This window comes from Sturnira hondurensis, unplaced genomic scaffold (genome assembly GCF_014824575.4).
Source record: "Sturnira hondurensis isolate 20B ecotype Veracruz unplaced genomic scaffold, ASM1482457v3 Scaffold0003681, whole genome shotgun sequence".
Lineage (NCBI taxonomy): Eukaryota > Metazoa > Chordata > Mammalia > Chiroptera > Phyllostomidae > Sturnira > Sturnira hondurensis.
In genome coordinates, this window is record NW_028076312.1 from 3248662 (window position 1) to 3263414 (window position 14753).

The 14753-nt window shown below is 39.6% G+C and overlaps 1 protein-coding gene across 1 annotated transcript in view; it reads right to left on the reverse strand.

Moving 5' to 3' along the window:
- Positions 1-14753, reverse strand: part of CPS1 (carbamoyl-phosphate synthase 1) — a 117302-nt gene that overhangs the window by 17292 nt on the left and 85257 nt on the right. Inside the window, exons 26-32 of the mRNA XM_037042024.1 lie at positions 11312-11506; positions 10821-10888; positions 9091-9166; positions 5490-5567; positions 2873-2980; positions 1793-1882; positions 292-462 (exon numbers count right to left, since the gene is read on the reverse strand). Coding sequence (XP_036897919.1) covers positions 292-462; positions 1793-1882; positions 2873-2980; positions 5490-5567; positions 9091-9166; positions 10821-10888; positions 11312-11506 — 786 coding nt within the window. The remainder of the gene's footprint in view (positions 1-291; positions 463-1792; positions 1883-2872; positions 2981-5489; positions 5568-9090; positions 9167-10820; positions 10889-11311; positions 11507-14753) is intronic.

Sequence of the window (14753 nt, forward strand, 5' to 3'; positions counted from 1 at the left end):
TTACCAACCGAACCGGTACTATCGTCCATCAGCTGCATACACGTAGTTATAATTCACTCAGCGAGTCAGTTCTGAAGTTAAACAATTCTAAATGATTTTTGAAGTGCACAGTAGTTCACACAGAGTTGACTGTAGTGCACCTGCATTACATTATTCAAAGAAAACATCATGACTTCCTAGTCCAGCACTTCAGTGAGAAGGTTCCTAAAATACCAAGATTCTTTTGACGAAAAATCGCTCTCCTTCCTTGGAACTCAGAAAAATGACTAATAGATTTTTTTCAAATGTTACCTTAATTGCAACATAGTCCACAGGAATGATGGGGTGCTCCAAAGTTGGAAGGGGTTTCTCATCGAAATTCTCTCCGATCATCACTTTGGTGGCCACATCAATGAAGTCTACCCCGAGGGTCTTGGACACAAAGGGGAAGGATCGAGATGCTCTCAGGTTACATTCAATCACCTGGAGAGATTAAAAAAATTCAACAGAAGAGATGGAATGGTGAGGACTAACGGCAACAATATTAATATTTTCCCCACCAGCTGGCGTCCAGCTGTTATTGACTGGGGACCAGCTCTTGCTCTGCCACCTTCTCCCTTCACTCCCACTGCTTGCACTTTTGCTAACTAGTGTCCTTTCAGTCAGTACCTTTGAAATCTGGCGTTCCCCTTTCCACAACCCCCCTGCCTTACACTCCTGAGAGACTGACCTTATTGCAGAGCTTAGAAAATCCCACATCCTTACTGAGAGCCTTCACTGGGTTTTCACTGGCCATCAGATCAAGGTCTAGTCCTCAAAGGCCTTCTTTCCACCTGTCTCTGTGTCCCTCTGTGTTATCTTGTACCACCTTCATGGCCCCAATCTTACTTTTCAGTTTACTTGCACTATTTTCCTAGAAAAAAAAAGATCTTGCTAAACTGAACTAGTCACTATCTCCTAACATGTGCCAAATGTTCTCATAGATGTTCTGTGTGTAATGTCCTCTCTACCTTCCTTCCAGCCATTCTTTAAAATCCATCTCAATACACAGAATCTTCCTTGAAATCTTTTATAATTCACTTAAAACCAGACAACCAGACAAATGGCACTCAAATACACATACGCTTGCACACACATGTGCATGCACACACGCACATGCCAACTAGCAGATATGCTCTCTCTCCTTTCTGACACCAACGCCATTTTATTTGTACATTCTCCTTGCAGCTATTACACTCTAATTTATGTTCTGGTTATGTACAAATTCATCTTGTTCTTGGTCCTCACTAAATGGAAGATCTTTGGGAACTGAGGCTGTGGTTTATAAGTCTTTGTAACCACCCTATGACTTTGCATAACAGATGCTGAATCAATAGTGGTTACTGATTGGTTAAATGAAAGAGACTAAATTAATTAAGACTAACCTAGTTAATGTAACTTCTTTTTTTGGTAAATGGCACAAGTAACAGCTTTCTTTTCTGGGAAAATAGTGAAGCAAAACTTCAGTGCATTTATCACTATTCTACACGTTCAGATTACTTTTTGATTGTCACTGTATCCATCTATCCTCTGCTGTAGATGGCAGCCAGTGACCTTTCCAATGGATCAGAGTGCTTCACAAAGCTGCGACTAACATACCAGTGCCACTAAGGGCCTGTGTTACATGCTGGGAAACATGCCATACCCACTCACTAGTAGCGGCAAGGCCTCAGTTGCTCTACAGTTGCGTTTACAGTGAAGGTTACTAGAGGGACACAAACCAACATGACCTAACACAGCAAGGTGTCCCCTCAAACACCTTGGCATTTCTTACCAGGACATCATTTCCTTTGACAAGAAACTGAACGTTGAATGGGCCAGAGATGGCAAAAGCCTTTGCAATCTTTCGGGTAGCATCCTTCACCTAGATGAATAAAACAATAATATAGTGCTAAGAGTGTTCGTTATATATAAACCAAAAAAGTTACAGAATCTTAAATTTATACTTCTTTAGTTTATCTTTACAGAAAGCTGTAAAGATAAATAACATTATTTATCATTATTTATCGTTATTTCCAATAACGTTATTTCCAATAACGATAATGAAATAATAGCAGCCACCATTAGGCTTCTAGTAACAAAACAATAATATGTGCTAAATATTCACAATAGAATACTGGGGTGAAAATATAATTTTATAGGATTACTTCTCTGCAAATAAATACTTCTACTTACAATGATATATTCTGGTTTAACTTTGAAGGTTAAATGGAATCCTTTGGGTTTAGTTGCTTCAGGACCAGAAACTGAAGACCAAACTCTATGTCAATCTAATGGGTCACCTGCTGAGAGGCACAGGCCCCCAAATTATGTGGTATTGGAGAGACCAGAGAGATTTCTTTTCTGTGTTTTCCTGTTGCCCTGACCTCTTCAAGGGTAGATACTATGGTCGGAAGGAAATGGCATCTCCTTGTGGGGAGGATCTGCATGCCACATTCAGGAATTTCTGCGTCCTGTAGCCAGACCAGAAGTTCGGGGGGCAACTTGGAGACTCTGCCCAGCACCACAGAGTCAGAAACGGGGGCTGGAGTCCAGGGCTCTGTGCTTGAACAAGCTCCCCAGGCAGTGGTGAAGCACACTGAAGTCAGGGAGCCCCCGCACTCGCGTACAACCAAATGGGCCCTAAGGGGCAGTGAAGGAAATGGTTATCTTTAAAACACCCAGCTGATACTCTGGTTTCTCTTCAGAACGAATAAATCTTTCACCTTTTTTAAAATACCCAGCCGACTCAGAGCAAGGAAGTTCTTGTAATAATGAAATTTTACCCGGGGCATGTCCAACATTGCTACCTGGCTTTAAAAACTGTTTTTATCTTTGCTTTTTTCCCTGTTGACTTTTATTTATAAATAATGACCTTTTCGATGGCTCCTTGGCTGATGGTCTGTGTGGGCAGCATCAGAGTTGCATCTCCTGAGTGCACGCCTGCGTCTTCCACGTGCTCAGAGATGGCATGGGAGATAACCTGGCCAAAGGAAGATTACAGGGAGTTGTCAGGCACCTACTTCAATGAAGCTGCAGCCTTGCCCACCCCTTTGATTATAACAGATGTCTGGAGCATTGACCAGTTTCTTTGCCAAGTCCCCGATGAGAAGAGCAGAAAGAGCGGCAGGCATGGACCTGTCAGGCCTCCCCGTGCCGTGACAAATCGCCTCGAGGAGAACCCAAGAGTGGCTGAGAGCTTACCGCCCTCCTCCATTGATTAGAATGAGTATACATAAGAGGAAAAGAGGACAAGTAAACCAACTCATATTGACATTTAAGAACAGAGAGAAAACAAAAACATTTGGGAGGCACTGGAGATATGTTTATCTCTTCCTTCCAGGCTAGGTTTTAGACACTGTAAAGGAAAAGAAGATGGGAGAAATGACTATCTAGCTAGGTAAATGTCATAACTTAGGTGAATGAGAGAGAACCCTTCAGATCTAAAGATCAAGAGCTCTTTAAATTGATATTTGAGAGAAGAGAGAAGCAAAGGGAAAACGCACTTGTTCCCTTTCATAGGTAAGGAAACCAAGGTAATATAAGAATAAATGACCCCAGTACAGATGACTACTGTCCTTCTGCAGTCAGAATACATAACTTCTGTACAGGTGGCCGAGGAAAGGTTTGGGGATGTTATCAGTCAGATTCTAAAGTTCATGGTCTCAATCACCATATAATAGGAGTGTTAATAACACGTGTCTTTGGGAAACGATAAAGCTTAGAGTAGGGAGAATAACTGGGTGACTACAAAAGACATAAACTACAGAGACAATTTGCTTATCTTCTGATATACAGATGACTTAAGGCAGAGTGGTATTCGGATCTCAGTCCTTCTGTCGTTTCAGTTCGGTGACCTGGGCAAGATGTTGTATCTGCTTAGCCATGGCCTCTGATAAGATGCGAATAACAACAGTATCTGTCTCAGAATGTTTGCAGGGATAAAAGAGAACACATACACGGTGCCTGGCATGACAGTTAGTGCACAGTAAGCACCTAATGTTTTAATAGTTTTAACCTAGAAATGAGGAGGCAGGAGCCCAACTGAGCTCTGGAAATATCATCATATATCTGAAGTACTATGTCTCCTTCTGAGTGTGACTCAGTAAAAATAAAGTCAACCATATGGAACATTTCCGGAAGAGGGAGGCCAAGTGATGAGCACTGGTCTATGGGCAAGAAAAGCTCAGGGCAAGAGCGTATTTGGCAACTTGGAGCCAAGTCAGACCAACTTCACCACCTCAAAATTTAAAAAATATATAGAAATTTTCTAAGCCAGAGTTACATTCCCCACTTCCGCACTGGTGTGATTACATTTCTCTTTTTTTAATAAATCAGTCTCAAACAGATAAAATACTGAAAAGGTAGAAAAACTAAACTTGTGCCCTACAGCTCTGAAGGGTCAGAAGGTCAGCAAGGAAAATCGGAGAGAAGCAGACCTTAGTTCAAAAAAAGGACTATGTGAGATGTCAAAAAATAACCAACGCAAAACAAAAAATATATATATATAAAATCTTGCAACTTTTTTGTGTTCTGCATCTCCAAAAGATTAAATAAAAAACAAATGATCTCCTTCCAGAGATACTATGAAAAAATTCTCATCTTTTGGAGGGTGTGGGGTTGAAATAATCAATGTCGAAGGATGCGTGCACTTAAGATTATACGACTCTGTGGTAAGAAGTCATTATTACTATATAGATATATTTTTTAAAAAAAACACATCACTTTGAACTGGTAAAGTGGAAGTCAAAAGAAAGAAAAAATATTTATCATCTTCAGTAGTGTTTTGAAGTATCTGCAAAGTAGAAGTTGAAGGTCAACCTTTTATATTCTCTTAAGGCAAATACAATGACAAGGACTTCCTAAAACATAACTTCTTATATTTCCAGATAAAGCATAAATGTCTGATTACATGATGAGCAAACTGAAGGAAGGCCTTTTTGCATTCTCTTTTCTCACTGAAGTTGGATGCATTAATTGCATTAGCAATATGAGATGTGATATCGTAAGCCAATTTTATGTTATTATCATTATCCACCCTCCTCAGTTTGGTTTTGCCTTTATTAACCCAATTTTTAAAAGGCAGATAGGAAATCAAGAGAGAAAAACTAGGTATTCAATCAGGAACTTCAGAAAGAAAAGTATTGGATGTTTTCATAATATCCCCTGGAACATAAAAGGAAACCCACAAACAAAAGAAAATGAGAGAAAGTCAATTCAAAAAGAACGATAGGTACAGGATGATAATTAATTTTGAATATCATCAAAGAGGAATTCCAACAGTATGAAACACAGGAAATAAGATACCCATGCCACATCAACTGAATTGTCAGTGAATGTGAATTTTTTTTTGACTAAGCAGCTTGTCCATTATTATTAGAAACCTGTTTTGTAGAAATCGTAAACTTTAATCTGTTATATTTCAAAACTGCCAAGAAAAGAAATGCCTGATGGAAAGACAGGGATGGGAGAGATGGAGATAAAGTACTCACTCTTCCTTCTTTGCCAACAGCATCCATTTCCACTTCCCGGGCCCCCTGAATAAACTTTGTCAGCACCACTGGGTGTTCCTGTCACAAAGGAAAGCAGGGCAGAGCGTTTAGCTGGAATCATCGGGTCGTGTCAAGTAAGCCGGGTACCTCAAGTAAATACCAGGGCAATGCTTTAAGAGAATTCATGCTAAACACACTACAAAAACTCATTAGCCAACTTTTGTCAAATCTAGGCCATTCTCTGTTTACAGTGAGACAGAAGGTGTTTCTCTGAGCTTAAGTACTCAGTGAACTGAAAAGCAGTTTTGAAATGTCAAGCATAGACTCTAGGTGAGGTGGAGAAAAGAGGCGACTTTCAGAGAGGGCAGAATGGGGTTCTATTTCTGTTTCCAGAATTATAGATGCCTTATGGAGTAAAATATTTATTAATAATTACATATTATTATTGGTTCGGGTTCTTTTTCTACACTTATCTTTTTCATTTCTAAGTACTACAGTTTCCTATATGAGTTCTCTCTATAAGAATAACAAAAGAATTTAGAAACAAAGTAACTAGCATTTCATATCCATTTTTATTAAGCCAAAAATGAAATCCTTTACCTGGAAATGGATGCCTCAAACCACTCCTAAAGTATGACATTTGCAATTGCGAAATCAAACATTTTTCTTTACTAGTCTTAAAATGTCCTTTCCCCGGCTATTTCAGCCCCTATCATTCTTGAAGTTCTTCCCACACTCAGTCCCTTCCTGACAGCACTACAATGCCCGTCGCAACCTGGCTGCTTTTTCCAGATGGAATGAAGAGGTTGAAGGAAGAACACCGAGACTGGGGCGTCTCTTCCCCACTCTGCCCTAGGCACCAACAACCCGCACCCCTTGCCGGCTCACAGGTAAACTGAATTGAGGAGGACAACAGCACCCACAATTCTGGACAACTGAACACATTAATGAAATAGCCCTTATTATATCTCAATACATTTCAATCTTATGGCCACTTACACATTGTTGCTTATACTTTCCTCCTTTGGTCTTCATGAATCACCCCCTTACTCTCGTTTCTCAGGCTCTTTCCAGGGTCTTTCTTCTCTTAGCCCTTACATACCACTGTTCCTCTTTTCTCTGTCTTAAGGGCTCCTTTTCCTCTACATTCTCTCTTTGATGATTGTTTCCATTCTCAAAGCTTCAGTTAACATGGTATGCTATTTCCTTTCCAAATCCATATTTACACCGCCATCTTTAGCTGTGATCTTGATCCTCAATTCCAAATCTACAGAACCCTCTGCTTTTAAAGCACGTCCACATGGACTCCTCACAGACACCTCCCATCTAAAAGGAAATTAGAAGTATAATTTCCCCCTCTAAAATGCCTCCTTCTCCAGTGGTCTCTGTTTTCATAAATGATACCACCATCTCTCCAGTTGTCCAAGGCAGAAATTCAGGAGTCATCCCATGATCCTCTTGGCCCCTCTACCTCTGTCCATCCACTCACTGCCTTCAAAGTGCATTCTCAATATTGCATTCTCATTGCACTCTCAATATTTCTAGGGCACATGCGTTTTTCTCCACCCTACAGTCACTGCTATGGCCCAAGGCACTGCCGTCTCTACCCTGAGCTATAGCAACAGTCCCTCAGCCTCTTCCCGTGATTCAGTCTTGCACCAGAATTCACTCTCCGTACTACAGCAGAGCAATCTTTTTAAAATAGAAAGTATGACTAAAATCCAAACTCATTGTGATGACTGACCATGTCTTTACCTGCTCCCCATCTGTCAAATTCTCCACCATGATTCCAATCAGACTTCCCACCATATTTGGAGCCGCAGCCACATGTGAATGCTTGGTTAGTTTCTAGAAACACCTTGGTTAGTACAAGGTGTGCAGATCTCAATCCTTTTTCTCAAATTGAGATCTTTAAAATGCTGGTCTTTTCTCCATCTCACACCCACAATGTAAACCTTTTAACTGTGAATCAACCATTTTGAATCAATTTAAAAGTCCCTTCTTTAAAAGCCTAGGCAATAGACTCAAATACTTTTGCACTGTACCTTGACATCATGTATATTTTTTTCTATGGCAATGCTCAGTATCCTGTGTCTCTAACAAAGAGAGTCCTTCATGAGAGCAGAGATTTATCTATCTTTTTATAAGAGCACCCAGTCCTGAGAATAATGCCATTACATAGCAGGTGCTAAAGATGAATGAATGCATAAATAGATAAATGACTGATGGGGGCTGGTTTTACTCTAGAGTCCCTGAGTTGAGAATACCAGATTCTGCTATAATTTGATGGGGACACTTAAACCAGGAAGTACTTATTTGAGACATCCCTATTACAACACATTCATCCTGTAAGTGTTCCACTCATATGCTAGCAGAATAAAAAATATTTTAAAAATATTTAAAAAAATATTCTGTCTCATAGATCCCCTATGAAATCCAGTGTTCTGGGCAAAAATAAAAAATAAATAACGACAGGGTGCCTGCCTCATCACTTACATGAGACCAGCTAGATCTAGCTGCTGGTTCCTCCAAAGGGGACTACGGCAGGCCTGTCGGCAGAGAATTAAATCAAGGGCAGTCAGTGTCTCACTGCAGGGCACATTAATGACAATTGGCCCGTTAGAGAGATTCCCTCTTTGTTATCTGACTTTCACACATAAGTGAATTCTAAATCCACTTGGTTTTGTTTGTTTTTTTTTTACGCTCATTGCCTCTTCTCACTCTTTATCCTTGTCCTCTATCTTCACTGCCCAAATGTCCGTGGGGCGCAAGCATCTCGCAGAAGGGGCGTCCAACCGCATGGGTGCAGGGGTGGTCCCTGCTCTTCACGCCACTTTGAATTGCCTTGGGTTCTGCAGCTCCCTCCACATTTTACTCACTTAACATCAAAGCTTTTTCTATAAGTTGTGCTTTTTCTCTTTATGTATATATTTTTAGCCACAGCTAGCTTTGGAAAGGAAAACACTGCTTTCATCCACTCCAGTACAAGGGGTGCAGATCAATAACCCCACTAGGTGAGCCTTAATGGATCACACTGAGGTAACACCCAAGGAGAGACTAAAAGCCGGGGCCGTGCAAGGTGGTTGTGGAACCACCACAAAATTATAAACATTTTCATTTGCTAAAATGGAATGTAACCAAATGAAAAACATCCGTAAGTGAGCAAAGGGATTTATCATTAAAGTGGCAAGGTTGACTAGGACAAAGTCTCTGCAGATGAGAATTAAAACTCAGGGTTCTTGAGCGGGGCTGGGCAGCCCTGAGGCTACTGTGTCCAGGGATAACTTCGCTAGCGTCTCACCCATGATCAGACAGGATGTTCATCCAACCTGGCTCCTGGAGTCAAAAGTTACATAAATCTTTGTTGTGATCGAATATACACTGATTCTCCTCTTCTTCAACTAACTCTGGGATCTAAATATAGTGAAATGCACTTGATTTTTTTCATTCCCCACCTGTAGGAGACTAGTAGATGGAAATGTTTTTGTTTGTTTTTTTAAGGAAAACCATCCTAACAACATTGTGTGAAAAGAAAAACAACAGGTGAAACAAAATAGTAATTAACAGAAGTAAATGTCCACAGAAGGAAAGGAGACGCTACCTGAGAGACTCTAGTGGCTTCCTCTAGGAATTTTTTCATCTCATCCTCGGAGAATACCACATTCATGGCAGACCCACTGGAAAAGGAAGGGGAGGAAAAGAAGTCAGTTTCTTTATCGCTTTGGAAGTAAAGCATCCTAGACTTGATTGCTTCTCTGAACAGTTCCAGGCAACCTCCAGTTTTAGTCTGGGCTAAGTAAAAAGGCATCTTTTTTTCTAAATTGAGACTTTATTCCATTTACTCAACATGACAACTGACCAAAGTAAAAAGTCGCCAGAGCTGGGGATGAGGAAGGGGTGGAGACCTACAATAAGCCCAAAGAAAACCAAAGTAGCTCTGGAAATGTTACCCCCCCCACACACACACACAGTTTGTTCTTTCTCATTTACTACTTTAACTCTCCACTTGCTTCAGGTAATTCTTGAACCTTAATAGGATTCCTCCCAGGACCTAGTTTCTCTAACTCTCTTCAGTGTTCATTACCAAAAACTGATCTTAACTCATAGGTTCTCAGTCAAAATAGGGCAATCTACAACCTCTACCAGGCTACACAAGAATTATTTTTAAGTAGCATTTGCAAATACAATGTAAAGTATGTGACTGGAATGTATTCAGCTGTGTCCTTCTTTCTAAATAGTTGAGAAAGAAGCTTTCTAAAATCAATTTACTCTGCCTTTTGACACTTTCAAAGTGGAAGAGGAGAAAGAAGAAGAAATAAAAGGAGGGTAATAAATAAGGGAAAAAGTTACTTTTCACTTCCCTTTCAAAAGTAGTATATTTTACCTTTTCTACTCTTATGACGCTCTGCATAAAAAGGTTTCAATTTCTTCATCTATTTAAGACAAAAAAGCTAAGGCCTATAATGCTGATAATCTGTGGTATAGGAGACCAGAACAAAGATATAGATAAAGATGAGAGAGGAAATGCAATAGTCAAAGCTGTTTTCTGCTATCCTCCCTTAAATATGCATGTTTACATTAACTTACACAATACCTCAAAGGACTAGTGTTATTAGACTGCGGTTTATGCAAAATGTCATTTAAATAAAAGGGAAGTTTTCCACCTCATTTGAAATTTTTCATTATTCTAAAGGACCCCATCTCAAATTCCATTTACACTTTCAAATTGTGCACAGCAAATTGTGTTTCTCTTATTATCCCCCGTTTGGTGAAGTAGCTCCTTACATGTGGTGACATCTGAGGAGAGGAAGTGATAATTCACACCTTCTCCTTTGATGATAGATCTTACTCTCAAGGTTTAATATAAAAGATTTTCACTGCCCATGCCCCACACCATTATAATTCATCTCTTAAAAATGTGATTTCAAAAACTCAAAAATTCAAACTAGAGGCACCGTGGGAAGGTACCAAAGATAAGCTGTCATTTCCAGGTATTAGAAAACAGATGCTGGGGCAAGGTACCTTCTTTGTTTGGTTTTGGTTTTACATTTCGAGTTTCTTTAATTATCCTCTTCTCTAATGTAAAACTATTTTCCCACTGTTTGGCAAGGATATGCCCTAAGGCATCTTCTACGATGTAGGACTCCCTGCAGGAAAAGCAATAAACTGAAGGACTGTACATAGGTCCTCAGTCTGGCTGTGCTGGTTTGGGGATTGTTAAGGGATTTACAAATTACTACACACAAAAAAAAGCCTAGCACTATTACCATACAGCATACAGGTCTCCACTTCCAAATTTTTAAATTGTTGTTTTGGAAAACAATGTATTACCTCAAAACATAGGAAGGTCTCAACAAGCAGGGGTAGCCCACAGACTTCGCAAATTCCAACGCTTCATTCTGATGAAGGGAAACATCAACAAAAATGCATGAATAGTTTAAAACATTCAATGAATAGTATCAATGCAGAATGGTATCATTACAACAAGTAGTAACCCAACTCTTATTTATTCTTCCTCTCAAAAGACACCATTAAAATGTAAATTGGGCACCGAAATACATAAAATTTCTAGCTTCTAATTCTAAATATCAAATCCAGTTCAAAGAGAGTTTGAACTTCTTTTCATTGTCTGAATCTTAATGAGAATACTCCTATCAATTTAGAACCAACGTTTAACTGCAATCATGGAAATACAGCAACTTTCAATTCACCAAGCACCACGTGTTCTGGCTGCCCTACAGTAAACACCTGCAGTAGTTAACATTCAGGTTATGGCTCTTCAAAAGAGAACTTTAACAACAGACACGTATTTCTTTCCTTACCAAAGTGTTAACAGCTTTCCAGGGGGCCTGAGCCACCTTCAGCTCATCCAAGACTGCTGAGAAGATGGAGCGGTCCTCAGCCCTGTCGATCTGCAGAGGGCTCGTGCCCATGATCTTCACCCCATTCTTGTAGAGAGGGACTGCCAGGTTGTTTGGGATCTGGCCTCCAACAGATATGATGCAGCCACTGCATGCCTGGAAAAGACATGAGCCATACCAGCCCCTGCGGTACCTTCCACGTGACTGAGGAACTGTGCAGTGACAGCCCCCATGTCCTCACTGAAAATGATTCACTTGGCCGGGATAGTTTCATCTCTCCGATCAATGGATGATATTAAGTTGTGCCACAAAGAGATCGACAGACTTAGTTCTAACTTTCCAGGCACTTACATGCTAAAGTCTATGTAAGATCCTATACAACTGCACGTTATTACCATGTATGACTTGCATACAATTAAAGATAAACATGTGACAGTTGCATGTGTAACAATTAGAGAAAGACAAGTAAGCCATTGACTAGATTTACCATGTACTCTACACTATAATTAATTAAATCTCGGACTACTGTCGTAATTATCTTGCAAGTAACTCCTATACTCAGAGCTCTCCAGAAGTGCTCATCACTGCAAGGATAAAGCATAAACTCATTACCATGAGAACAATGAAAACTTTTTGGTCTTACCTAGCATCATTTCCCCTAGCCTCAGGCAGTGCACTGTGCCCCTGCCCCCAGCCCTGTGCATCCCCACAGGTGAGCTCTCTGTACCACTTCGCCTGCCTCTGCCATTGTTTCCTTTTTCTTTTTCTCCTCTCCCTTATCTAAACTCCAACTATCCCTAAACCGAAGTCTAGTCTAAATCCTATCTCCTATTTTAATCCTTCCTGCTTTCCTGCTACCTTGGCACCTGTTTACAGGACCCAATCGCTGCTTCTTTGAAGTCTTATTTTCTTACTATTTGCCTTAGAAACAGTCCTGAAATCTTTAACCTTCATGTCCCATTAAGGAGCAGCCAAAACTGCAAGATTGGAAAAGAAGAAAAAAAAACACAAAATATCCATTTTTCTCAGAACTGGTGTTCTAGTGGTGAGGGTGTGTCAGTGTGGAATGTTGGGAGCTGGACTTGAAGTTGGGAGTCCCTTAACATCTTGGCTACCCTCTTTCAATCTCCCCCTGAGGTTCAGAATTCTTGCCTGTAAAGTTAGGACAATAATGCCTGCCTACTTCATAAGGTCACTATGAAGATGACATAAGAATAAACATTTAAGGTTTTATACAAGTATATAAATTATATTATTGTTAAGATTAGAAAGTATATCTGATAGCCCATTGATTTTGACATAATTCGTGTTTGCTTTAATGACCTATGAATGAAAAATTTGACTTTTTGAAGTAATAGATATATGTACCAAATATATTTGATCATTATTTGGAATTGTTCTAAAATACTCCTAAAAGAAATGAATGTAATTTCTCTCTGATGATATAAATTATAGTTCTGCCTAAGAGAACACCTGCAATTGCATGCTTAAATGCATTGCAAACAGTACTGAAAATAATAATCCACAGTTCTGCATATTTATAAATGTGCTTTAGCTACTTTTATCATCATTTGTATATTCATACACATTTTCCAAGAACTTTAGGAAGAATTGTTCTCTTTATAATAATATTTGTATTTGCTTATTTTTAGCTTATTTACAGTGTTAATATTTTAAAGGCTTAAAAACTTAATTTCCCAATTAAATGTACACAGAAGTCTTTTACGTTAAAGACCTCAAAATAATCTCTAAAATAGGGGAGAGAATCACAGGGGAAAAGGGGAAGGACTCACATGAACAAGTATAAAGGACACATGGACAATAACTAAGGTGGGGGGTGGAGATGGGAGGGAGGTGGGGAGCAGTGAGGGGGACAGGACTGGGAATACAAGAAGGAAAACTGTACTTGAACAAGAGTTAAATAAAAATTTAAAAAAATAATCTCTAAAATTAAGGGAACAAAATTTGGAGTTAACTGAACTAAATAGGAGCTTAAAGTTGAATTAAGAGCCTTTCGTTAATAAATGTACGAATAGAATTCAAAATCGTGGCACGAAACTGATCTTTATTTTTCAAGAAATTAACTTTCAAAATAGTAATACCATAAACTTCTACTACTTACTAAGGTTGTTACTAAACACCCCTCTGAGGCAGTTATTACGCTCTCCATTCTACATCTAAGGAGATTGAGGGTTGATGAAGGTAGAGTGACTCACCCGCATTTCTTATCTGACAAACACGTAGCCAGTAGTTAAACTCAATTCTACACACTACAAAGCAGTGCCTAACTCATACGCCAAATCTTTGAATCTAAACTGAATCTTAAGCTGTTTTTCCAGCTGGTCTCCAAGGCCATTCACGTTAAAGGATACAAGGAAAGCTATTTCTAAAACATTCACTTGGAAAAGTGGTAGGTAGAAAATCTTTCATTGGCACAACCCTCTTCTCATGATTTGACCTCCAAAAATACAGGAATGGTCAAGAGTAACAGTGTGATGCGTAGGGCAAGTTTTGCTCCTACAGCAGAAGGAATTCAGTAGAAGAGAGAATGTTGGTAAAGGACTTAGGAAAGAGCACTGGGTACCTCACAAAGCTAAGTTACCACCATCATAATCATTTAACATCGAAACAGTTTCAAGTAGCTCATTGAAACAAAATATTCTAAAAATTCAGATATCATTTCACAGGTATCTAAAATCTTTAGCCTAAACTAATTCTACTGACTCTCAAAGTTCCATTGATCTCTTACCGAAATTTGTTTGTATCTTTATCAGCCAACTACGTTTCCTACTTTTTCAAACTATCATTCAGTTGATGTCTGCAGCCAAAGGAATATCTCATCATAACACTTTCTGTTTTTTAAAAAAAGCAACAACTGGGAAGGAGATCTCAGCATTCATAGCAGCCCCTCTCACCCAAACTATGGTCAGGGCTTTCCTTCAAACAATCAGCTTTACTCAGAGGGCACGTCACTGTTTTCACTTCCCCTTAATGTTTCTTTGTTTTCTAAAGGTTTTATTTATTTATTTTTAGAGCGGGGGAGGGAGGTAGAAAGACAGGCAGAAAAACATCTGTGTGTGGTTGTCTCTCACACACCCCTCACTGGGGACCTGGCCCACAACCCAGACATGTGCCCTGACTGGGAATTGATCTCACAACCTTTGGGTTAGCAGGCCAGCACTCAATCCACTGAGTCACACCAGCCCAAGCTCCTTGACATTTCTTTAGTGTGCTCCCTTGATCCCATGGAAACAACTTTGGTTCTGAACTAGATCAAGAGACCTGAACCAGGAGACTCATTGTACCCTCTATCACCTCATGTTGCTCTATACCCTTAGAAGTCTATTGCCCTTCTAAGGTACTCAAACATGTGCTTTTGGGTAAGTTTAGATGTGCTTCCAAC